We start from the raw sequence: 23744 nt of genomic DNA, 5'->3' as shown, positions 1-23744 counted from the left end.
GCTGGCAGAAATACATGAACCCCTCTTCAAATTACAGCTTTGAAACAATGGGCAAAGTTCAGGTGAGTGGAGAAATAAACAAACAGCAGTCCCAGTTCAACTTCTTACCTGTGTAATACATATTACTGCTTAACTCACAGCCTGCTCTTCTGTCAAACAGGTCCAGCTGATGACAACCATTTCTTCCCCACCTGCTCTTCATATGCCTTTAGCATGTCCCATGTCCTCAGGGTCACCTCAGCAGCTGGTTGCAGCAGAGGAGCCCACAGGCAGCTCCTGCTCAGCACCAGCCACAGAACCAACCTGCGCATCCTTTCCCAGAAGCGAAGCCAAAAGTTCTCACCTCAACAACCTTTAAGAATGGAATTGTTTTCTCTTAAGAAAATACGTAATAGCTCAAAGGACCAGAAGCGAGGAACATCTCCACAGATGGGATCTGCACAGTGTGTCTGGGTAAAATACCATGCAGGCTCCATTCATTGCTGAACCAATGCATCGTGCTCAGCATCAGAAGGGACATAAGGTCTCTTCACGATCTAGATTCCTCTTTTTATTCTATCTTATTAAAATGCCTACTTTATTAAGCCATTTCTTGTTGGACCTTTCTTGACACAATGCAGAAAGAGCCCTGCAGCATCTCCCTCTCTCTTGCACTTCACCCCTCCCTGGGGCAAAATACTTACTAATTACAGGATCAGTGTGTTTAGCAAGAAGCGGCTGATATTGGAGAGTGAGATGGGAAAGAGGGAGTGTGGTGGGATGACCCCAGGCACCATTGTAGGCCCCCCACCACCTTGCTCACTTGCTCTTCCCAGCAGGATGAAGGAGACAATCAGGAGGGTGAAACCATGGGAAAAACACTCACGGATTGACATAAAAGTCTGACAGGGAATAAAAAGAATAAAAATAATTGATGCAAAGAAAACCAATCATCAACTCCCACTAACAGACCGATGCCCAGAGAGTCTCCCAGCAACAGCTACTTTGGAAGAAACTTCCCGCCCCCGCCCTGGTTTTATTGCTGAGTGTGATGCTATGTGGTCCAACATGTCCTTTGGTCAGTTGGGGTCAGCTGTCCTGGCTGTTTCCCCTCTCACCCACCCCCAGCCTATTTGCTGGAGTGGGGGCAAAGTGAGAAACAGAGAAGGCCCTGATGCTGTGCAAGCACTGCTCAGTGACAGCTAAACCACTGGCGTGCTGCCAACACTGTTTTGGTCACAAAAACAGTGTGGATAAAGTTAACTTCATCCCAGCCAGAGCCAGCACAGGGCGTGAAATGCAATTTGGGAAATCCTTAAACTGGCTATATCTCTGAAGAACAAGTGAGGGTGCAAATACAGTGTCTAAAGTTTCACAAGAACTATCCCTAGCCCGCTCTGACTCATTTTCTCTCCCTTTTGATGAAGCTGTGGAGTAGCTTGGATACAGAGAGATATAAGAAAAATGACAGAGAAACTATAGCTTCATCAGGATTCAAAATACCACCAATATGACCTGGAGTCAGTAGCATTAGAGCACCCAAGCTATTCTTTCTTTCTCTGTTCTAGGACAAGGACAAAAGCGTTTCTGGTGGCATTTACACACTTTAACACAGCCATAGTTTGTTTCTGCTGAGATAAGCTCAGCATCTCTGGTACACATAAGAACATCTTCTACACATAAGAACAGAACAAAACGAAATTTATGCTGCCCTTATCAGGAGCAAAGAGTGCAGAAAGGAGGAAAAAAAACCCTAAAGACCAACATTACTGCATGAATAACACTTGAGTCCAAGACAATAATCTAGATGAGACAGATAAAAACGATGCAGTTTCTGAAACACCAAGGAGATGCAGTTTCAGGTCCTTTTTGACTAATGCAGCATTTATCCCAGAAAGAAAATTAACATCCTCACATGTCCTCTGAGCCCCTCTGGCTAGCCTCAAAAGTGGGGACAGGCTTGGGGGCCCATGCCACTGCACCCCTTCCCCTAGCTCTGCAGGGCCAAGTCTCCAACACTCTTCTGCTCAGCTGACACTTGTGCTAGCCTGTGCTGACAGTGTCCCTTGGCACCCTCCGGTCCCTCTGTGTCCTTGTAATTTCAGACGCCTTTTGCCAGGCATGCTTGAAATATGCACCCACAAGTCTCCTGCTAGCAAACAGCCCTGTGGAGCACTAAATGGAGCAGGAGTGGGAGGGCTCCTATAGCACCAGAGCTGCATAAAATACCTGTCATACTCCTAGCAGCCTCCCCTCTGCCACAAATGTCTCGCAGAAGAAGCAGACAGGCCGCTGTCAGTCAAGGTTTCAAACCTAAGAGCACATTTGAAACAGTTCTTTGTTTCATATGAGAAGGGGCAAGCCTTTCTCTCTCTCAAAAAAAAAAAAAAAAAAAAAAAAAGCCAAATAATCAGATTTCTACACCCTTTGGTTTTTTACTACCCAAACCTTTCTGTTAGAGCACGTGTCCTACAACTGATGTTCCCCAGTGTTATTCTCCATATTTTCCCAAATCCACCCATGTTTTATGCAACCATATGAAGTGCTTTCCAACAATTTGAGGCTAATTTAAACTGCCTGTACCAGTTATCTTCTCTGGGAAAAATTATCTCTGAAGCTGTAAGGAAACATGACCATAGCTGCAGTTTGCTCACAGGGAATTTTACCCATGGTACTTCACAGCTTCTGGAAAAGCAAAATGTGCATCTTCAAATCATAGAATCATAGAATCAGCTGGGTTGGAAGGGACCTCCGAGATCATCAAGTCCAACCCTTGATCCACTACCGCTGCTATTGCTAGACCATGGCACTGAGTGCCACATTCAGTCTCTTTTTAAAAATCTCCAGGGACGGAGAATCCACCACTTCCCTTGGCAGCCCATTCCAATGGCTGACCACCCTCTCTGTAAAGAATTTCTTTCTAATATCTAACCTAAACCTCCCCTGGCACAACTTAAGACCATGCCCTCTTGTCTTGCTGATAGTTGCCTGGGAAAAGAGACCAACCCCCACCTGGCTACAACCTCCTTTCAGGGAGTTGTAGAGAGTGATGAGGTCTCCCCTGAGCCTCCTCTTCTCCAGGCTGAACAACCCCAGCTCCCTCAGCCTCTCCTCATAGGACTTGTGCTTGAGTCCCTTCACCAGCCTATTTGTCCTCCTCTGGACCTGCTCCAGCACCTCAATATCCTTCCTGAACTGAGGGGCCCAGAACTGGACACAGCACTCCAGGTGGCCTCACCAGCGCTGAGTACAGGGGAAGAATCACTTCCCTGGTCCTGCTGGCCACACCTGTTCCTGATCCAGGCCAGAATGCCATTGGCCTTCTTGGCCACCTGGGCACACTGCTGGCTCATGTTCAGCTTCCTGTCAATCCAAACTCCCAGGCCCCTTTCTGCCTGGCTGCTCTCCAGCCACTCTGTGCCCAGCCTGTAGCCCTGCATGGGGTTGTTGTGGCCAAAGTGCAGGACCCGGCACTTGGCCTTGTTGAACCTCATCCCGTTGGAATCAGCCCAACTCTCCAACCTATCCAGGTCCCTCTGCAGAGCCCTCCTGCCTTCCAGCTGATCCACACTCCCACCTTTGCCCTCTTCAACAGAGGTTCTTTTTACAAAATATTTTTGAAAAACACTCCATCACATACTCCACCACGTGCCATGTTTAATCTCTGTGCACAAAACACACATTCTGTACCTGGAAGAGAGCCACACCAGGCTGTGGGATCTGAACACCTGAGGTCAGCTCACTGTCCTTGTGTTGCTGAGGCTGCCTCCTTTTGCCCTCACGGTGGAGCCCTGCCTGTAACACACTGCATTTTCTTCAAAAAGGCTCCTGTGTGCACATGTAAGGAGCAAGGCCGCAGGCTGATTTGAACACAGGCTCCAGATGCAGCGTCCACAATGCCAGCAGTGGGCCACTAGACCAGAGAAACAGACCCCCACTCCCTTTTCCACCAGGGACAAACACCCCCAGCTCCCCCCTGCAGCCTTTCAGGAGATGAACTGCTTGGTGAATGCTCCTCCTCCCTCACTGTCCAAAGACAACGGAACAAGGCTGGAGCAGAAAGCAGCATGAGAAGCATCATCTCTTACCAGCCACATCTGGGAAACATAGCTGGAGATTTCTGTATCACCACTGTGATAAACAAAGTCTTGTTTCTATAAGTTTTTGAATAGGAGTTTATTATATGGTAAAAGCAAGCAGCCGGCTGGGTGACAGAAATGGGGACAAATTTCCCAAATCTGCACACACACTACAGTGTACATTTGGCATTTATCTTAGCTACCTCATGCATATTAATTATATCATATACATATACATTTTACAGGTTTTTTGCTAAGCATTTAATATATGGGTTTTCTTACAGCTAAAGCTAAATGGTTATCTCTACAACTGGTCCTAATTCATGCATTCTTGGACCAACAGGCGCCTAAAAGATTTAAAGTTCTACCATATTTTATTCTTAGGATAGTAGGGAGGTTTTAGGGCCCCTTGACCTTGTAAAGGTCTGTTTTATTTCTTTATGGGGGTGTAATTAAGTTTTACAATCCGTTTGTTTTATTTTGATGTAATCACCCATTTGTTTCATGAATCACAATTATTTATTTATCACAACCACCTAATAATTCAGTCAACAACAACAGCAGCTAGGCAAGTGATTTCACACAGCCAAGAATTACACAAAACCAGTCTCTGTAGTCACCTTTCTGCTGCTCCTCTCCTCACTTAATAGGGAAAACTCTACCCTGTTTTCTGTTACAGCTACATGATGCCCATAGTACACACTGGACTTCTGATAAAGATTATCCTTAACCTTGCCAGTTTTCAGGAGAAACTTGCAGAAAAGGGCTGACTGAAAAATTTCACAGTAAGGGGATTTGTGAGCGGCAGTCCAAAAACTGAACACTTTTGTTAAGAGCAGAACACCTCCATCAGGGATCAGGTTTCTCAACTGCTGGAATTACCCTTTTCTCTTCAAAGATACAGAACCTGAAATTTGAACCCTGAGCAAACATCCAAGCTTTTAATATTCATCCCAAATGTCTTGTCTTTCAAAGGAGCACCAGAGCTGTCTGACACCACTGACCCGAATGCCTTTTCCTCTGCCTGAGGCATTTGCACTTCACTCAGCACATCTTTCCACGCTTTTAAATAACAACAACTTGTTGCTTCTACTGATGTTACCATATGAAAGAAAAGTGGTGTCTTCACCAGGAAGTATTCCAGTGGAACAAGCTTCCAGTGAAGTGCATCATACTGACTCAAGAGATCAGGTAAATGTTAGTAGTTTACTGTAAGAACTATCAGCACCATTTGGGATTTCAGAATATAAAAACTGATGACCTAGCAAAGCCAGACGTTTTTTGTTGCACATTGTGTCCCTCTGAATCACAACTGTGAAGTGACACAAGAGAAGCTACCCAAGAGTGATGACTCAAAGATCAGCCCTACAATTTGTTAGCAGAAACACCGTGACTGTGGTGCAAGAACTAGCTTGTACCTAGCCCTTTTCTCTGCAGAGGAAACTTTTACAACTGACCACGCCCCTGCCAGGAATCAAAAAAAAGCAAACTCCCAAAATTTGCAGTGCCTTCTGATCTATAGCTAAACAAGCTACCATCATGATCCATGAACACTTCCCTTCTTGTCTCATTGCAGGACTAAATTTCCTGTTTCCTTTCTTAACACACATGTAAAATTAGGCTTCTCTTTGAGACATCCTCTCTCTGTCTTCACCTCCATTTCAAAGCAACCCTTAGCCAGTCATGCTTGGAGTATATGACCAGAGGATTCCTGACCCCGGTGTATAAAAACTAATTTGTAAGAAAAGAGAAGGGGGAGGGATTTTATGTAACATCCAAACAACAAGAGCAATGCATTTATACAAAACAATTCCTTTATCGCTCCACACCACAGGCTTTTACAGCTGGCATCATATAGTAGTGGCATTGAACTTGGAGCTTAGGACTATAAATGTTTACACATGCTTTTATTTCCCATCCTGCTACCCTGACTTCTCGTTCCAGCAGTGGAGGGACTGGAATTTCCCTAGGAAAGAGCACGAGAAACATACTTTGGATACCATTTCAATGCACACTGTAAAGAGTTCACAGCACAGGCCTGCGATTCTGAAATAGGGTGGAAGCAGATGGCACCACAGCCTCTAGGTCACCTTATTTTTTATTTTTACTTCATGTGCTTCATACCAAGAAGACATATTTAAACTGAAAGCTACTAAAGTCTAAGGTTTTTACTGAAAGAAAGTAGCACAGAGCATATTTAGGCATGGAAAAAGAATTTCTGTTGTCAAATCTCTTCTGCTCCTTTCTCAAACCCCCTCAATACCTGTTTTTGTATTCATTGCCAAAATGAGCTTGTTGTTATGCTTTTAGTAAATTAAGTATTCTTTACTAATTGCAGTACATACTCTTGTGAGCACTGGTAGTATTGGTGGCTGACTGGTTCTCAGCTAACCCTTTGCTTTTGAAACAAAAAGTTTTTGCGCAGCTTCCCTTAGTCCATGGGTGCACGTCTAACACGGACTACTGCTTTTAAAATATGGCTCATCTTACATTTCCAGATTTCAAACCCTGGAAATGTATGCAACAGCCCAACTCTGAACTACCAAGCCCTCTGAGGAGGGAGAGACAAGAGTACAGCAGAGCAAAAGCAAGCAAGCTAATTCTACTGTAAGTAAATTCATTGTTAAGCAGTCTGTTTGGCCCTGCCGTTTGTCTCCTCTATTCTTAAGCTTTCTGAACTTTAGAACTTTTCCACAACCATTTTTAGCTTTACAGACACTTCCATTTTTATTTCATAAACCCAGCTGTGCAGTATTGGCCTAATTCAGCTCAAGATCTGAAGTAGGAGGGATATTCAAATCAGCCACCAAGCCCACAAAGTAAACGAACCAGACCTTTGGAAAAGGAAATGCATGGTGAAATATTTCCTTCAGTCTCTTTTAACACTTTTAATTGCCCATCCTCCATTGCTGTGCCACCGGGATACTATATTTTTTTTTGTTCTGACTCCACTGACCTGCCTCACAAAAACAAAAAGCTAGTTACCGAAAGCCTTTATAAAATCATGTTTGTTTTCAGTTGAACTATAACCTGGCCATTGCTAAAATGTGGCCCCACAAGGATTTAGTGGAATTCCTCCAAATTGGTTGGATGTATAACACTTGCTCCTTTGCATTTCCAGCTGGCTCTTTATCCCGGCTAGCTCTTCACTGCAAATGGGACTCTATGGCTTTGTTCAAGATAACTGGACACAAGCAGGTAGAGCCTCTTCGACTGCCTCTGGGGGAATATACTGCCACCTAAGAGGAAAGCTTTTGTAGCTGTTCTGGAAGGAGGGAAAACCAGGAAGACTATGGCTGTTATCAGAAACAGAAATGCAAAAATAGTACAACTACTACCTAACCCTAAGGGAAAGAAAATTAGCAACGAATAAACAGGTAAGAAACAACAACTGTTTCTCATTACTTATGCAACAGAACAAAAAACCTATCTGGTTTCAGCTAGTGGCTACATACAAAAGCAAAGCATATCTATATGCATGATATTGTTCAAATTGTTTTATCAAGAAGTTTCCTAGAGCAGTAATGCTGCTAGAGCACTCAAGCTCTGCAAAACTTGCTTGATTTTTCTTTCTACAACAAGGCAAAGAGGAGAACCTGCAAGAGTGGAAAGGTAAGGGTGTAGAGAGGAGAAGCCACAATTATGGGAAGCACACAGCAATGCGGAGGTTGGCTTTGATGCCAGAATTTAACACACTCTCCCAAATGAGGTGGGGAAGTTCAAGAAGGAAAATAATTAAGTTTATGAAGAAAGATTCTAAGTGGTAGGCTTACAGGAGATAATCTTTCCAGCAACTGAGGTCACTCCTAACTCAGAAGATTTTTGTGGATGAAGGCGCATGTTTGGCATACCTATAAAGTAATCGACTAAGGAAATCTATTGCCCAACAGTGATATGCTCCTAACCATATAGGCACAGTAAATTGAAAACCTCTTAATTTACATCAGGCAACAGTTCCAGCACTCAGGTCATCTGCATAAACAACAATACACCTCTGCAATAGATGCACCAGGAGATTTTTATGCTGTGCAGCCCAAAAGTGCAGGGATGACCTACATGCTGTAAGAGGTGGATTCTTGCCGATGCCTTCGGTGTTTACTCCTTCGACATTGGAGGAACTTCAAAGAACTTCAACCACCACGGTATTTTTACCGTATTTACTCCGTATTACAAGACTAGTTACACGGGGGAAAGGAAACAAACCTTATTAGAAAAAACCAACCAACAAACAAAAAAAAAACCACTAGACCTATGAAACCATAAGGCCTCTGCAGATTAAACCTCGGCATCCTTACTTGGTTATTGCCGTGCGGAATTCCGATCTCTTCGGCAAATACAGGAACGGTTATTTAAGGATTCCCCAGCTCTCCCCGAAGCTCCGCGGGGCTCTCCCCGCCCGCCTTTCCCGTGAGGCGGCGTCGGGCGGGACCGAGCGCTCGCTGCCCGCCCCGTCCTGTCCCACCGCGCCCGGGGAGGCGGGACGAGGGTCGCGGCCCGGAGCCGGGGGCGGAGGCGATGGCGGCGGAGGCCGCCGACCCGCGGAGAGCCGGAGACCTGCCGCAGCTGGTGAGCGGGGCCGGCTCTGGCTCTGGTGGGGAGCGGGGCCGAGCTGGGGCTGCCCTGGCTGGGGGTCGCGGCCTGGCCATGGGTCTGCTCGTACGGCCGGGCGGGAGGGGCGGGCAGCCGGGCGGGCCCCCCCCTTCTCCCTTCGCTGTCTTAATTTCCACACACCCACCCCCCTGCAGGCGGAAAATCTGCTGTGTCGGCTGCAGGAGAATTTTCAGGCTCTGACGGAAAAGTTAACGCTGAGAAATATCCTCTTTGGAACGCGGTGTAGTTGCACCGCCGGAAAGACTGCGGCTCCTGCGGCTGGGGTCCCGTATGGGGCGAGCTTTGCTTCTAACATCGGGATGGGCTTCTTTCCTAAACATCAAATTAACGTGTAATGATTGACGTTGCTAAACACCTATGATGTAAAAACAGCTGAATTGCCCCCCCAAGCCCATTTATTTATCCCTTTTCTAAAGAAAGAAATCCCAAAAAAGGTTTTACTAGAAGTAGCGAAGTAGTCTCTGTGCGGCAGTTGTTTCAAATAAGCATCAAATTATATGTAAAGATTCTGAAGGTACATTAAAAAAACCCACAACCATCTTCAAAAATGCAACTCAAATTAGCCATGTGGTGTTGGTTTGAAAACAGCTGTTGGCCTCCTGAGTGTTGCAAGGTGAGCCCTCAAAAAGAGAAATTAAGACCTGAAGGGGCTCTGCGCTTTTTCATTTGATATACTTACAGAAACTATCTCTGCTTTCTGAAACTGCACATTTATTACATTTTTTCCTGAAACTCGGCATTTCAGGAAGCAGCTGCTTTAGTGTAAGAGAAAAATAATGTTTTAGCAGCACTCGTATTCTGATTGTGTAGGTTGACAGTATGGTATCACCTAAAATAGTTCCTCAGAAAGAAAACAATCTTTTAGACAGAAAATACTCCACTCCTGGATATACACAAAGGCTTTTGGTATTAAGAACTTGAGTGCTTGTCTGTTGCAAGAAAGTGGTATTGTCTTGTAACAATACAATCTTGAGCATAGTTCATCGGGCATTAAACGTGGATAAGTAAGATGCTGAGACATCTGAAAAAAAGGTGCTTGTTTTTCTTACAGAAAAAAACCCTGTAAAATTATAGAATTCTTATTTATAAATAAGTTATCTTTAACTTTTTACTGGAAGAAATGGGTGAGCGCATCAATGACCTTGAGAAGCGTGTTGCTGACCTGATGACAGAGGCTGGGATAGAAGAGAACACTGATGAAGACTTGAGAGTAAAGAAACTTAATTAAGTGTTTATGTATTTTATATATTTTATAATTTTGAATGATGGGCAAGAATTAGCATGAAAATAACGTTTGCATATTTACATATTCAAAAGTGTACTTTTTAAAAACATATTTAAAATTATCTTGGATTTCTGTTTGCCAAGAGCCAAAGAATGCTACCAGTTTTACAAAAGAAAAGCCGCATCTTGCTGCGTCTCTTTCAGCTGAGTGCCATGTATGAGGGGGGTAGTGCAAACTAATCCCAAGTATGTAAATTGAGGCTGTACATTTGTAAGGAAATGTATGTGGCTTAAAGTGCTCCTGCCCACCATTCCTGTCCCTCAGGTATGCTAACCTAGCTGACTGAGGATTCCCACTGGTATAAATTTATGTACATGTGCTTTTAAACCTGCTTCAGCTTCCCAGCATGGCTCAGAGCACACCTCTTACATGCACTCTTAGTATTTATGAGACGGCCTTGCTTCCCTGTTCTGTGGATGCAGGTGATGTTGTCTTCCTGTTGTTGCACACTTTCCTGATTCAAATTGAGACACATCAATTATTCTTGTGATTGAGACTGCTTACCCAGTGAAAGACAGAAACGTCTGGAAATATTCTGAAGTAATTTCGGCCTCTATTCATTGTGATGCCTTTTTTGTGATAAGCTATGAAATAATTTTCAGAAACACAGAAAGACAATCTACAAAGTTGTATTTAACTGTAAGAGATCTCCATATTTTCATGCTGAATCACATTCATGAATAATTAAATAACCTACTTACTCACTGTTTCTTTGCAGCATTGAAAGAAGGATGTGTTCAAGAAACACAAAGGCAGAACAGCACTGCATTGACTCCAGGAGTTTACAGTCAGTGTCACATTGACAAAAAATGTAAAGAGACAACAAACATGTTTGCATCATGTCATGACAGAATCTCTTTTTTTTTTTTAAACTATTGCCCCAGAAAAAAAAGTAGAATGATGGGTTTACTTATCTAAATGTGGCACTGTATTTCCTGGAGCTGAAAAAGAACTGTTAGTTTCAGAGAAGGCAAACCCACTATTTTGGATAAAGAACTAAATTTATCCAATCACAAATTTTTGTAATCTATGAAAATGTATTTAATTTATTTTAATAATATTAAAATAATAAGTTTTCTTTGTTGCCTTTTTACCTGTAATGTTCCAGAATAACAAGATCCTTCTAGGACAAAAATTTTTATTTGCATGTGCCATCTTCTTGCTTCTTTAAATGTTTTACATCACAAAATGCACCTTATTTGATGTTACTACAAAGGTGCCTCAGAGGTCAAATGAATATAAACCATTCTGCACTAAAAGAAATGGCAGTATTTGCACAGAGTACAGATGCTCAGTTGTTACTCTTTTCACAAGCCCACCCAAAGCCACACACCGATGCAGATAACATCACCCAGGTATGCGGATTGTGCCAATTTCAGTGCTTTAATGTCAGCTGTTTTAATGAAAGAGTTTATTTTATAAACTTTGAGGTAATGAGGAATTCTAGTTGTCAGATAATTCCTGAACACAATGTGGTAGAGTCAGAGAAAATAGGACATCTGCATTAATGCCAATGCCAAAACATTGGCACTCTGCAGGAAAGATTTAGCTTGAAAGGCAGTGGGAACCTTTTACCATAAATGCAGAAACTGAAGCATTGCCAGGTGAATATCTAATGGGGAATAAATGCATCTATTAGAGTCTTCATTAATATCAAGAAATCATTCCAATCAATGCTTTAGTCAGTGTAGACTTGCAAGTATTGTCACACTGGGGCTGATGTGCTGGAGGACAGGCTGGAGAAATAAGCCATCAGGAACCTCATGACGTTCAAAGGCATGTGCTAAGCTGGGCTCTGGGACACAGCAGTTGTGAGGGGCTGGCTGGCACACTGCTTTGCAGGAAAGGAGTGGGGTCTGGGGGGTGACTGAGTCAGCAGGGTGCCCTGGCAGCAAAGGCTGCAGCCACTTGCTGGTCAGCATTAGCATAAGATGAACCAGCAGGTCCTTCCCCTCGTTCAGTTGCCTTGAGACCACACCTAGAGCATTGTGTCAATTTGGGGGCTCACCAGGTCAAGGTATCTATTGTGAGGGAGTTACAAAAGAAAGCCACCAAGATACCGTGGAGTACAAAGCATACAAGAGTTTGAGAGAATTCTGGAATTCTGTTAGTTCAGCCTTTTGAAAAAACTACGGTTTCCTGCTGCCAACAACTACCCCCTAATAAAGCACGGGGAAAACTTAGAGGACTCTTTGAGGTGTTTCACACCAGAGAGTAATCTGAGACAAGCTGAAACACAGAAAATTCCAGCTAGATACAAGGAACGTTTTTCTACTAGGAAGGTGCACTGGCAGCAGAATAGGCCTTCCAGAAAGGCTGAGGAATCTCCATCCTTAAAAGATCACAGAACCATCAGGGTTGGAAGAGACCTTCAAGACCATTTAGTTCAAACAAAATACTTAACACTGGACACAGTTCTGGGCAACCTAAGCAAGTGGGACCTACTATGACTCGAGTTTGGTGGTCCCTGCCAACATAAATGATTGCAGAATTACCACTGTTGTATTGGGTCTAGCTGAGATAGAGTTCATTTCCCCATAGCAGCCCTCACAGTGCTGTGTTTTGCAATGGTAGCCAGAAAGGTGTTGGTAACACACCAGTGGGTGTTACAGGGTCAGCACTGTAACATTCTTTCCACAATTGAGAGCAAGATCCTGGGAGGGAACATAAGTAGGCCAGCTGACCCACACTAACCAAAGGGATATTCTATACCATATGACATCAGCTCAGTTATAAAGGCTAAGGAAAAGAAGAAGGGGGGGCATCCATTATTTTACAAATATTGCCTTCCAGAGCAACCCCTCCGCATGCTGAAGCCCTGCTTCCCAGAAGGTGGCTGAATACTTGCTAATGGGAAGTAGAGAATACATTTTTTTTTCCCTCTTGGCTCGTGTGCACACAAACTTTCACCTTTGCTTTACTAAACTGCCTTATCTCAACTTATGAGTTGTTTTCCATCTTGTTTTTTCTCCCCGGTCCAGCTGAGAAGGGGAGCAATAGAGTGGCTCAGTGGGCACCTGGCATCCAGCCAAGGGCAACCCACCACAACTGTAAACCAGATTAACTCCAGCAGGAATTGTGTTTTACTTCTGTGACTCATTCTAAATCCTCTAAAATACGCTTGACGGTAAAAAAGCATATTCTGCTTTGTCTTGTGACAAACTGGACCAAAAAGTACAGGTATCTCATTTCTGCGTAGGCTGGTTTGTTTTTTAATTAATCCTGTAAATATGCACGTATCATGTTAAAAAACAAACTCCCACAGAACGCCAACTCCAGAAGTTGGCAGAAATGCAAACAGAAATTTCAAGAGTCATGCCACAGTGGAATCCAGTCCAAGTCTCCCGAGTATATATGCATTTTAGTATACCATTAGACAAACTGGAGATCAAGTGACAGAAAGCATGGCTCGTGGTTTCTTCAGCTGGTGGCTGTGCAGCCAGCTCCAGAACAGCAATTATGCTTTGGCTCTGTAGAATCTACTGAGTACTTTAAACTGCCTCCCGTGTGCACAACCACCATGTAAAAGGAGTCTGTCACCACAAGTCAATTAAGCTGATGGGGAGAGGGTTGTGTGCAAAGTCATGGAAGATGTTTTCTCTGAGTTTTGTCAAATATTAATTATCTGATCTTTGCTAAATATTAATCAACGCACCTTAGAGTTTTATTCCCATTTTTAGTGGAAACATAAGGCTAATATTCTACACAAGTAAATCCTGAGAAAAGTGATAAGCCTTCATCTTCCAACATAATGGATTTGCATCCAATTACATCTGTGTTCATTCACAAATTTAATTAGCTGAAAAAAATTAAAGTGAATATGTGGAACTCTCACTTTATTCTTTTAAAAAGAATATCGTTTTCCCAGATATTTTTGTAACAAAAGCAGACAAAAACAGTCAAAATGTTTTTCTCCAAACAGGCTTTCTGTGTACAAAAATACATAATACCAAAAGGACAACAAAGAGTAAAGTCTTTAAAAAATAAAACCCCAAAATTCAGCTACAATAATACTGCAGTCAAGACAGTCACAGGCTTTGAGTCTTCTACTTTTCAAACAGATTTTAAACCTTTTAAATAATTAAAATTATGCTCAAAGTTCAAGGATTTGTAGGTTGTTTTTTTTAATATACATATATGTACACACGCAATAATAAATTCAAGTGGATGTAGAGTTGAGAGAAAAGGCAGCCCAAAGACACGTCAGTATCTGTATTTAGTGGAATAATCTTTTGGCGATACCACCAAACCTCGACCTTTGCGGGCTCCTCTATAAACAGTTTCTATAATGTCAATCATCTCTTGCTTATCTTCCATTGCCCAGTTGATCTTGTTGTTATTACCTGTACCTAAATCAATCATGATGTGTTTGTTCCTTTAAAGAGAAAGAAAAAAACCTCAAAGTTAATACGGCATTATATTTCAGAAATAAACTTTATATGCCTCTAAAATGCTTTGTAGGATTCAAAAGAAGCCTTTATAACATAAACAGGCTTTCAAAATAAGGATCCAAGAGAGAGTATCCACTCCTGTCAGTCAAGCTCACATTTTACTGCCAATTTCTAAAGCAACAATAAGGACGGCAATCAGGCCGGCAAAAATGGCTACTCAGTGCAATTATCCTTCAGCATATTCCTCATTGTTTGTATATTTCTTTCCCACTACTGTCTATCTCCAGAGAGACTTCTACTCTTGTCAGTAGGACGTTTTTATCTCATCACTGTAGATGCCTTAGCTCAAAAAAACCTTCATACTTTGGATTTATCTTTAAAGCAAATGTGACAAGCTTGACTGCCGTACTACTACACCATTCTGTACGTGTTCTGAGATTTAAAACTAAAAACAATGGATAATAAAATCAGCTTTCACTAATCACTTATCACTAATTTGTACTCTAATCAACCACTGTTACTAGGCTAATTGAAAAACAAGCCATTTTCCTATTTAATCAGTTGACTCTTTTGTAAAGCAATGAAAATATAAGCATCAGTATGCTAATATACATTTAGAAATTATTTACTGAGATACTGTATTTGACAAACAAAAATTAGTTACATTCTAGAACCATCGTGTACCTGAAGAAAAACATGACAGTACAGGGATCGTACAACTCGTACATCTTGTTGAAGTCTGGTACTTCAGTGATATCCACAAGATAAATAACAGCAAAGTTTTTAACCTAAACAGAAGAAAAAGGAAATACAAAAGCAATATATATTACCAAACCTTTCATTATTGGTAGTACCGATTTAAACACATAAGCTTTCGTTATTGTAACGTTAATTTTCTAAATTATTAAGTCATAAAATGACAATAAACAGCCTTGCTTTTATTTTTAACCACTACAACCAATTAACATGGGAAATATTTTTAAATATAGACAAGATGCTCATTTCACATCCAGTATCAAGTGGAAAGATACTATGCTAAATCAACATCCAGAGAAACAAATGCCCTTTATACAGAGCTGAGACCTCACAGTGATGTGCACAGCTGTAAACACATAGAATAACTGCTTTGTGCAAGCCGACACATTTTGCCTCTGTTATCAGCTGCTTATAGACTTCAGAAAATTAATGATGTACAAAGCCCTAGTGCCTGCCCTCCAAGCATTTTTCCCCCTCTATAACATCAAGACTCGTTAAATATAACAAGACTCAATAAATTTAAATTAAAATAAAACTGATTATTTAATTAAAAACCTGGTAGCTTTTTTTGAGAGGTGCAAAGCTAAAACAGGAGCTTAAAAGTGTAATTGCTAATGAAAAAAAGACCTTGATGAGAAGCTATTCTCTGGGCAATTCTGGCAAAACCAGCTTTCATTTTGCAGAGTTACTCAGTTAAATGCACAAGAATCCCTCCCCTTTAATGCCATAGTTAATGCCTTCATTCCTGCAAGAAAACCACATCACATTTTTGTTTCCTAGGTGTAGCATATTTAACCTTAAGTGGAATTAGGGGAAGTTTTGGTTTCTAAGCTTAGCTCATATATGTACAGCAGAAATTAATACACTCATATACGCATTAAGTTATAAGTCAGCAGTCACCTAAATTACAAAAACCTTTAACTGTAAGGTATATTATCAAATCTCATGCATTATACCCTGACTGCACAACTGTGCCTCCCCATCCTTAATTACATGCTAACACAATTTTGGTCCTTCCCATTTGACTACACAGAATTACCAAGCTGGGGTTAAACACACATGGTCTAAGATCTATGGCAAACTTACTGTTTGTGACAGTTCATTTTCCTATCAAAAGTCTGGAAATGCAGTGATGAGTACAATATCTGCTTGATATAACAGTGTTTTAGTTCACAAAACAGGATTAGATTGTATGAGAAAAATATGATACATTGTGTACCCTGTACTTAGACATCTTAGCAGGCACTTTACCTGAGGAAGTATGGGGATGTTTGTTTGCAAAAAAACACAGAAGCACATAGTAAATAAATTTTTATGGACTTCCACTTCAAGACGGTTTCAAAAGTATAAACAATAATCACACTCCAAAGATGTAAGTAAGTATTGCCAGCAAAGAAAGTAAAATCTCTCCTGAAGTGAAACAGCATTTAAATAGTTTTTACTGTGCTTTTATGGAGCCAGTTGTAGTCCTAGGTTCAGTCAGTAGTCTAATGAAAACATCCATTTAAGCCACATTCTAAATCTAAGGCAAGAGGTAAAGCCTTATAAACTCAAGTTAGTCATAACATCAAACCTTCTGAAGGGATCCTTCAAGCCCGTTTCAATTTTATATTAAAGGCTTCTAAGAAGCTTAGTGGGATGTTCAGAGAAGTGACTGAAGTTACTCCCTGGTTCGCCTTAGCAGGCAAAAGGCAGTTGTGGGGTTTTTGGTACTTTTTAAAAAAATAAAACATCTGAAGAGCTGTTTTCATTTTATCCTATCATTTCTTCTTCCACACTTCTGGATTTTTAGCATCAGCACCACATCTTTGCCACAGGGGAAATTTCTACAACATATTCAGGAATTTTGACAAAGCAAACAATCTTTGAAAAATTATTTAATTTGGCGATTAGAAAATATTTTTTAGTTAAATCCAGCATTAACAAAACATTCTTAAGACCTGTTTTGTTCACTGAAAGATTAGTCCAAGGAGATTTACATGTTGCACCAGACTACCGCTACAAAAGCACTGTTAAACCAAAATTTTACTTCAAAGAACTGTGTACGCCAGATAGTACTGCAACAAAGAACCTTTAAAGTTAGTTTTATATTATACACATTTAATTTAGTTGAGCTGTTGGAGAACCAGAAATGCTTGTCAATAGCAGTGAACATCAACAGCCTAAGATTTCATAAGAGAAACAGACTATCCAAGTCTTAAACAAGTTATTATATAAATCCTACTGAAAAGGACTGGCTCACTCAAATCACCTTTGCACAGGCTATGTCCAAGTTATCACCATAATCCAAATCTCCAAGACATTAACTTAATCTTCCTTCTCTCCTACCTACTTTTATAGAAGTGAAACTGATGACAGTCGCCTGCTGAAAAGCTCGTATGAAGTCTAAAGCAGACCTTAAAGCTGGACTCTGAACTTTAGAAGTGGCTCCATTCTTTACCACTCGCTTTCTTAATTTCAAATCTGACAAGATTACCACTCCAAAATGACTTAACTTGCAAGCCCATTGAATAAGGGCGTGTTTTGTTGAGTTTGGACACTGGCTGCCAAGGTTGCTCATGACATGGGCCTTGCACTCCAGTGCATGTAGTAGCAGGTGGCTGGGATTCAGGCCTAAGAAGGAAGTAGATAAAAACATGGGCAAGAGGCTAAATATGGAGAAGGTGATGCAGAAGCGCTGCAGTGGCCGCATCTACCATTTGGAGGCCATGCCAGACTAGGCAAGCTTGTCACCAAGAGGCATTTATTTCAACACGAGACAAGCCCTGCAGAATTACTCAAATGTCTCTCTCTGCACACTTCTGACAAGTTTTACAGCCTGAAGCAGCGCTTACTGTCTCAGACACAATATTGGAGACAAGACAGGAGCAGTACACAGCAGCATCTGAGCTGGCTTCACACACAGCCAGCTCTAATTCACAAAGCTTTAGCTTAGGCTTCAATTTAAGCAAAAGATATTGAAGTATTTGTGGATTCAGGCTGGTATGGATGCAGGAGTTGATCCATACTTGAGCTACTAAGCATGTGGAGACAAACAAGGTTAACCACTCCCTGTTGGGACTTGAATCCATTGCTCAGACAGAGTTGTCAGTTCAAAAACTACATTCCTATACAGAACATGTTTTGCTGTCCTGTCAAGGCAGTGGCTGCTAACAAGTTTTCTTTCTGACTTATGTTGTGACTGAGGATATGGTATGGAGACCTTAGAACAAGAATTAAATACAACTCTGAGCAAGCAAACCACAATAAATAAAAGCAGTTGCAGTTGTAAGAATGAAGACTACACTGAGGTTGTTAATGTAAACCAAAATTTTACTGTACAGACAATAGGCAAAAAACCTTGTGGTATTTTAGAAGTTGAACATGTAATAACACAATTTTATTCTGAAAGTACTTAACCTCATAACATACACTAAATATAGTAAATTTTTTACAGTTAAGTCTGCTACATTCTGAAACAAACAAAACCAGAACTCTAGTGAGAGACCTCCTTTTGGACACCACCACCACCACCTGAAAATAAAAGCATTTTCAGCAGTAAAAAAGAGACAGGTACTAACTACGTCTGACACTCTGACCTCCTTTATCTGTTTTTCAATTCAAAACTCTTTCTTTCCAGGCCATTGTAGCTGCTGTTCATGGGGACAGGATAGAGTAGGAAATTAAGTCAGAGTGGGAAACTAAGTCAAAGAGCAATACAGATTCAAAATTTTATTACTTCCTTTCAAGAGTTGGGGTTCAGTTTTGCTGGTTGGGGTTTTTTCTCCCCCTAGTTACAGTAGCTTCATAGATCAGTCTACATTACTCATCGTCATGGCTAGGCTTCACGAATAAAGATTTAAGAAGGGCTCTACCCATGCTTGCTGCAAACGCACTGGTGGCTAAAAAGGCCAATGCGAGATAGACAAGTCCGGTTGCAAAAGGCACAGCAGAAAGTCTCCTTAGGCGGTATCGGCAAGACATGGTTCTTTCTGCGTTGTCTTTTCTCCTCAAGAGTGATCCTGCGTGCGTTCTCAAAAGAAGCAGCAGCGTTACGTATAATGTCTCCATGTCTCCCAATTTGAGGCCAGAGTAGACCAGTTATGATGATCAATATGGCCAAGGCTGAGATGTTGTTTCAGGGAGTCCTTGTATCTTCTCTTTGGGGCTCCTCTCTTGCGGCAGCCGGTGGCAAGTTCACCATAGAGCAAGATCTTACGGAGGGGGTGGTCCTTCATCCTGGAGACGTGTCCTGCCCATCGCAGCTGTGTTCTCAGTAACATGGCCTCAATACTCATAACCACGGCCTGTTCAAGAACAGATGCGTTAGTCACGTAATCTGACCAGTGGATGTTTAGGATTGTACGGAGGCAGCGTTGATGGAAGCGTTCTAGGAGACGCGGGTGGTGGCAGTAGATGACCCATGATTCAGACTCATATAAAAGAGCAGACAGCACTATGGCTCTATAAACGCTAATCTTTGTAGTTTTCTTCAGGTGTTTATTACACCAAACTCTTTTATGGAGTTTTCTGAAAGCTCTATAAGCCTTTGCTAACCTGTTGTCTATCTCTTTGTCAATCTTACCGTCCGAGGAGATGATGCTTCCCAGATAATTAAACTGTTGGACTGACTTGAGCTCTGATTTGCCAATGATGATATGGGGATGATGGAAAACTTCCTGAGGTGCAGGTTGGGAGAAAACTTCTGTCTTCTCCAAGCTGACTTGCAGTCCAAAAAGCTCAGCAGCATCTGCAAAGCAGGGTGTTAAACACTGCAGAGCTGCTTCTGTGTGGGCGACGAGGGCGGCATCATCAGCAAAAAGCAGCTCCTGGACAAGATGATTTAAAGTTTTCAGTCGCCTTAGGTTGAATGGGCTTCCATCAGTACAATATCGAATGTAGACAACGTTTTCTTCATCGAGGTCCGCCATGGCCCTTTGGAGCATCATACTGAAGAAGATTGTGAATAGGGTTGGTGCAAGAACGCAACGTTGTTTCACATCATTGGTTATTAGAAAGGGCTCAGAAAGTGCATCGCCATATCTGACTTGGCCGCGCTGATCCTCATGAAGCACAGTGATCATTTTGAGGAACTTGGGGACATTACTCAACACACATATAAAAAACCCAAAAGTACATTATTGCCTAGCCACAGTTACAGGCTATTTTAATACTTCACAGAACTGTATCTGCTTGGGGACTACTATTAAATATTTAAACTGAATGGCTCAAGACTATACAGCAGAGGAATCTATAGGACCTTTAACATCAGGGACAGATTCTGTATCCTATCTTGTTGAAGACCACACACTTTGCTGGTATACAGGAAACACTGATGTAGGAAAAATCATATGCCAGTATTATTTATCCTCTGAAGTTCTCCCTCCTGACTTTCTTCAATAATTATATCATTCTAAAAAAAAATTTATGCATTCCTACAAGATGAGATTGACATGGAAATGATTAATGACTGGGATGAACGGCAAAAATCATGAAGTTGTCTGAAATTTCTGTCAGAGGTAAGTAATACTCTTCTTTTTTTTTTTTTGGTTAAGATTTAAGCTGCCCTTGCGAAGCAAACCTTACATCCCAAACCGCATACAGCAAATATCTCAGAAAAACTGAAACAAGATTCCATCTTTTCATTTTCCTAACCAGTTTCCAGACAATGTTTTTTTCTGTTTACATATTTTATGGACAAGGAACTTACAGGAAAAAAATACAGGAACTGAGACTAGCTTTTGCAACATATCATTCAAGTTGAAGGCAACTAGCAGACTAGCATTACTGAACTCAACAGAGTAAGTACAAACTTAAAAGTCTGTATTGAATCTTTTTTTCTTGCTAATTATGCTGTAAGTTTAGGTGATAAATTGCTACGGGAAAAGAGAAAGACATTATACCGCCAAGAGCAACACTTACAGCTAATAATTTTGAAAACTACAGACATCAGTAAATGGATTAGCCTTGCTCAACTTTAATTACAAAATCACCAGTAACTACAATACCAATACGCTTTTTTTATAGCTCCCTCTTTCCCTGCCCCACTTTGTTTTCCTCTCTCACTTTCCACGTAACCTTAGCAGAAATGCAGAGGCACAATTAATGTCTGAGGAAAAGCCACAGCTTCTCACACTTCTGATTATGGTTAAATAAATGCTCAACATTTGAACAATCCTCCCTAAACCCACACTGACCCAATAAAACAGTTATCTGATTTACAGTATTCAGTCATAGATAAATCATGGTTTATCACTTAAACAAGGGGTATTAATTTAGCGAACAAAGCCCTCTATTTCAGGGGATGGGTTTTTATAATTGTGAGTTTCCTTTAAAGAAATAAAAAGTATATTTTGAAAAAAGGTGTTCAAGAGGAAACTTGTGAAACTCAATTCATACATGTTTGGTTGAAACCCTGACAAGGCAAAAAATCTAACATCTTACAATTACTGTTTGTTTTGACATTCAGTGAAACCTTGCTTCTTTTTCACGTAACACTGGGGGGAAAAACAGTCAACGGCAAGTGGAGTACATTTCAGTGTATTTTCATACAGCATTCTAGTTTCCTCCTCCCCAAAAGGATTCCCGTTTTCCTATCATAAAGTACAGATAAATATTACTGCTACCCAAAAATATGCTGCACTCTAAAAGAATAATGCACCATGGTAACAAATGTAAAATATGACTACATTGTCTTTGAATGTCTACTGCAATTACAGCACGTTAACATTCTGAATTATTCTCCAGTATAAACACCTGTACAATTGGAACTTTTACTCACTCTTTAAAACAGCAGAGATCCAAACATGGCTTGTAAGCAAGAGGATGAGGAAGGATCTCCCCCTTTAATTTGCCATTTCTGCAGAGGGAGATTTTTAAATAAGAAGTTACATTGTTCTTTCTTCCCCCAGTCACCCCTAACTGCCAGCATGTCTGCCAAATTGCCAAGCATCCTGCCACAAGTCCATACTAACAGTATCTGAGCATAAAACACTCCCACCACACTGAACACAAAACAACTAAACCAAAACATGTCACAACTCCTTAGTGTATTCTATTATGTCTTAACACATGGCTGGAGGTATAGATCTTTCATTGTGGGGATTTTCAAGACACAAGCTAATTTATTTAAAAATAACATCAGAAGACAGTGGAGTACACCACAAAAAGAATACCCTATCGAGCTATGCAGCATGCCTAGAATTTTATATGAAGGCAGCAAAGTTGTGGATGCCCCATGCCGAGAAGTGTTCAAGGCCAGGTTGGATGGAGGCCTGAGCAACCTGGTCTAGTGGAAGGTGTCCCTGCCCAGGGCAGGGAGGTTGGAACAAGATCTTTAAGGTCTCTTCCAACCCAAACCATTCCATGATTTCTATGATAGCTGACATCTTTTCCTACCCAAGTTACCATTTATGGCTCAGATTTTTTTGCTCCTTTTTTTCATGTGGTTCAGTTATAGAGTTATCAATTTTCTACATCTATCGCTATGCAAAACCTTTAGCAAATATATGAAAAGGTAACTTCTAGCTGATTGTGTATTTTAACAGTCTAATTTTTCTTCAGTATCTTTCTTAAGTGAGCAACCAGCTGTCAGCAAGCATTCAGTTTCCATCTGAAAACAGCTTTAGAGTTTGGCTTCTAAAATTTAATTCACTCCATGCAACTCAAGAGGAATGCTATCTGTCTCCACAAATATCACTGACAGATTAATCAGAATAATAACACTGACAAATTAATCAATACTATCCTGTACAGTTTAGCACCTCACCATTTTTAAGAGTCAAAATAAAAGTAACTTTCCAAGTTATTCAAATGGAAACCTGAAGCTGCTATATATTTTCATTGCAAGTGAGAGCGCTGCCTTACCTAGAGCCACAGCCCTACCATCGAGCACCTGTTCTTGCTTGAATGCTGTCGTTCATTCAATGATGGGTTATTAAAAGGCAGCGATCTTGATTTCAGAAATCTTGTCACCCCATTAAATACTGCAAACATCAGGTCAGTCAGTGACTCTAGGAGACACTCACGAAAGCAAAACAAACAGCTTTCCCACTGCCTCCTAAAGCCAGAATACCTTTCCAGAACCCGAGTTATATACAATCTGCCCTGGGCTTCGAGCAAGCCACGGGGAACACTGAACGCAGAAGGCGCAGAAAGCTCCAGTTTACCTTCTCGGCGATGCTGTATAGGACCTCGTCCATCTTCATGCACGTCGGGTCCCAGTCGTGCCCGAAGCGGATGACCACGACCCGGTCCTCCTCCGACAGGATGGCCTGGTCCACCTGCCACCCGTTGTGCAAGTGCGGCAGCATGTACGACATCCTGGCGGGCGGATGGCGAGCCTGCGGGACGACAGGAATGCCCCGGCTGCTGACAGCCCGTCCTGGTTCCCGCGGCACCCACAGCCCCCGGACCGACCACCCCCACACCCCCCATGGCGCCACCTCGCCGGGCCCCGCGGCAGCAAGGAGTCCCCCCGCCCCGCCCCATCCTTCTCTCCATCCATCCCGCCGCGCCCCGGCCCCAGCGCACCCCGCGGGCGACCTTTCCTCGGAGATACGGGTGGCGGGAAGCGCCGGGACGGGTCGGGACGGGACGGGAAGCGGAAATGAAGGATGGGCACGGCGCAGGCACATACGCGCTTCCGCCCCGCCGGAGGGCGGG

At 41.9% G+C, this 23744-nt stretch overlaps 3 protein-coding genes across 4 annotated transcripts in view; 1 reads left to right on the top strand and 2 right to left on the bottom strand.

Moving 5' to 3' along the window:
* The window catches only part of SLC66A2 (solute carrier family 66 member 2), a 73811-nt gene extending 65321 nt beyond the window's left edge, over positions 1-8490 (bottom strand). Inside the window, exon 1 of the mRNA XM_027721502.2 lies at positions 8354-8490. The gene's annotated coding sequence lies outside the window, so the exon portion shown is untranslated. The remainder of the gene's footprint in view (positions 1-8353) is intronic.
* On the top strand, positions 8461-11043 carry HSBP1L1 (heat shock factor binding protein 1 like 1). 2 transcript variants are annotated; one of them, XM_027721511.2, is made up of 4 exons: positions 8467-8624; positions 8804-8870; positions 9782-9879; positions 10673-11043. In XM_027721511.2, the coding sequence occupies exons 1-4, from the start codon at positions 8574-8576 to the stop codon at positions 10676-10678; spliced, it is 222 nt and encodes a 73-aa protein (XP_027577312.1). In that variant the 5' UTR covers positions 8467-8573; the 3' UTR covers positions 10679-11043. The 2 variants fall into 2 exon arrangements, with proteins under 2 accessions (XP_027577310.2, XP_027577312.1); XM_027721509.2 differs by having other exon boundaries at positions 8461-8624; positions 9782-11043.
* A 2720-nt stretch (positions 11044-13763) lies between these two features.
* On the bottom strand, positions 13764-23716 carry TXNL4A (thioredoxin like 4A). The gene is given in 5 exon segments (XM_027721508.2): positions 13764-14329; positions 15030-15133; positions 23249-23422; positions 23613-23678; positions 23681-23716. Coding segments are annotated over 5 exon segments (552 nt in total). The 3' UTR covers positions 13764-14157.
* Between the last annotated feature and the right edge of the window lie 28 nt (positions 23717-23744).

This window comes from Pipra filicauda, unplaced genomic scaffold (genome assembly GCF_003945595.2).
Source record: "Pipra filicauda isolate LSUMZ 115617 unplaced genomic scaffold, ASM394559v2 scaffold155_size1731166_pilon, whole genome shotgun sequence".
In the NCBI taxonomy this organism is placed as follows: domain Eukaryota; kingdom Metazoa; phylum Chordata; class Aves; order Passeriformes; family Pipridae; genus Pipra; species Pipra filicauda.
The sequence above is the reverse complement of the archived record's forward strand: the minus strand, read 5'-3'. Positions and strand labels throughout refer to the sequence as shown.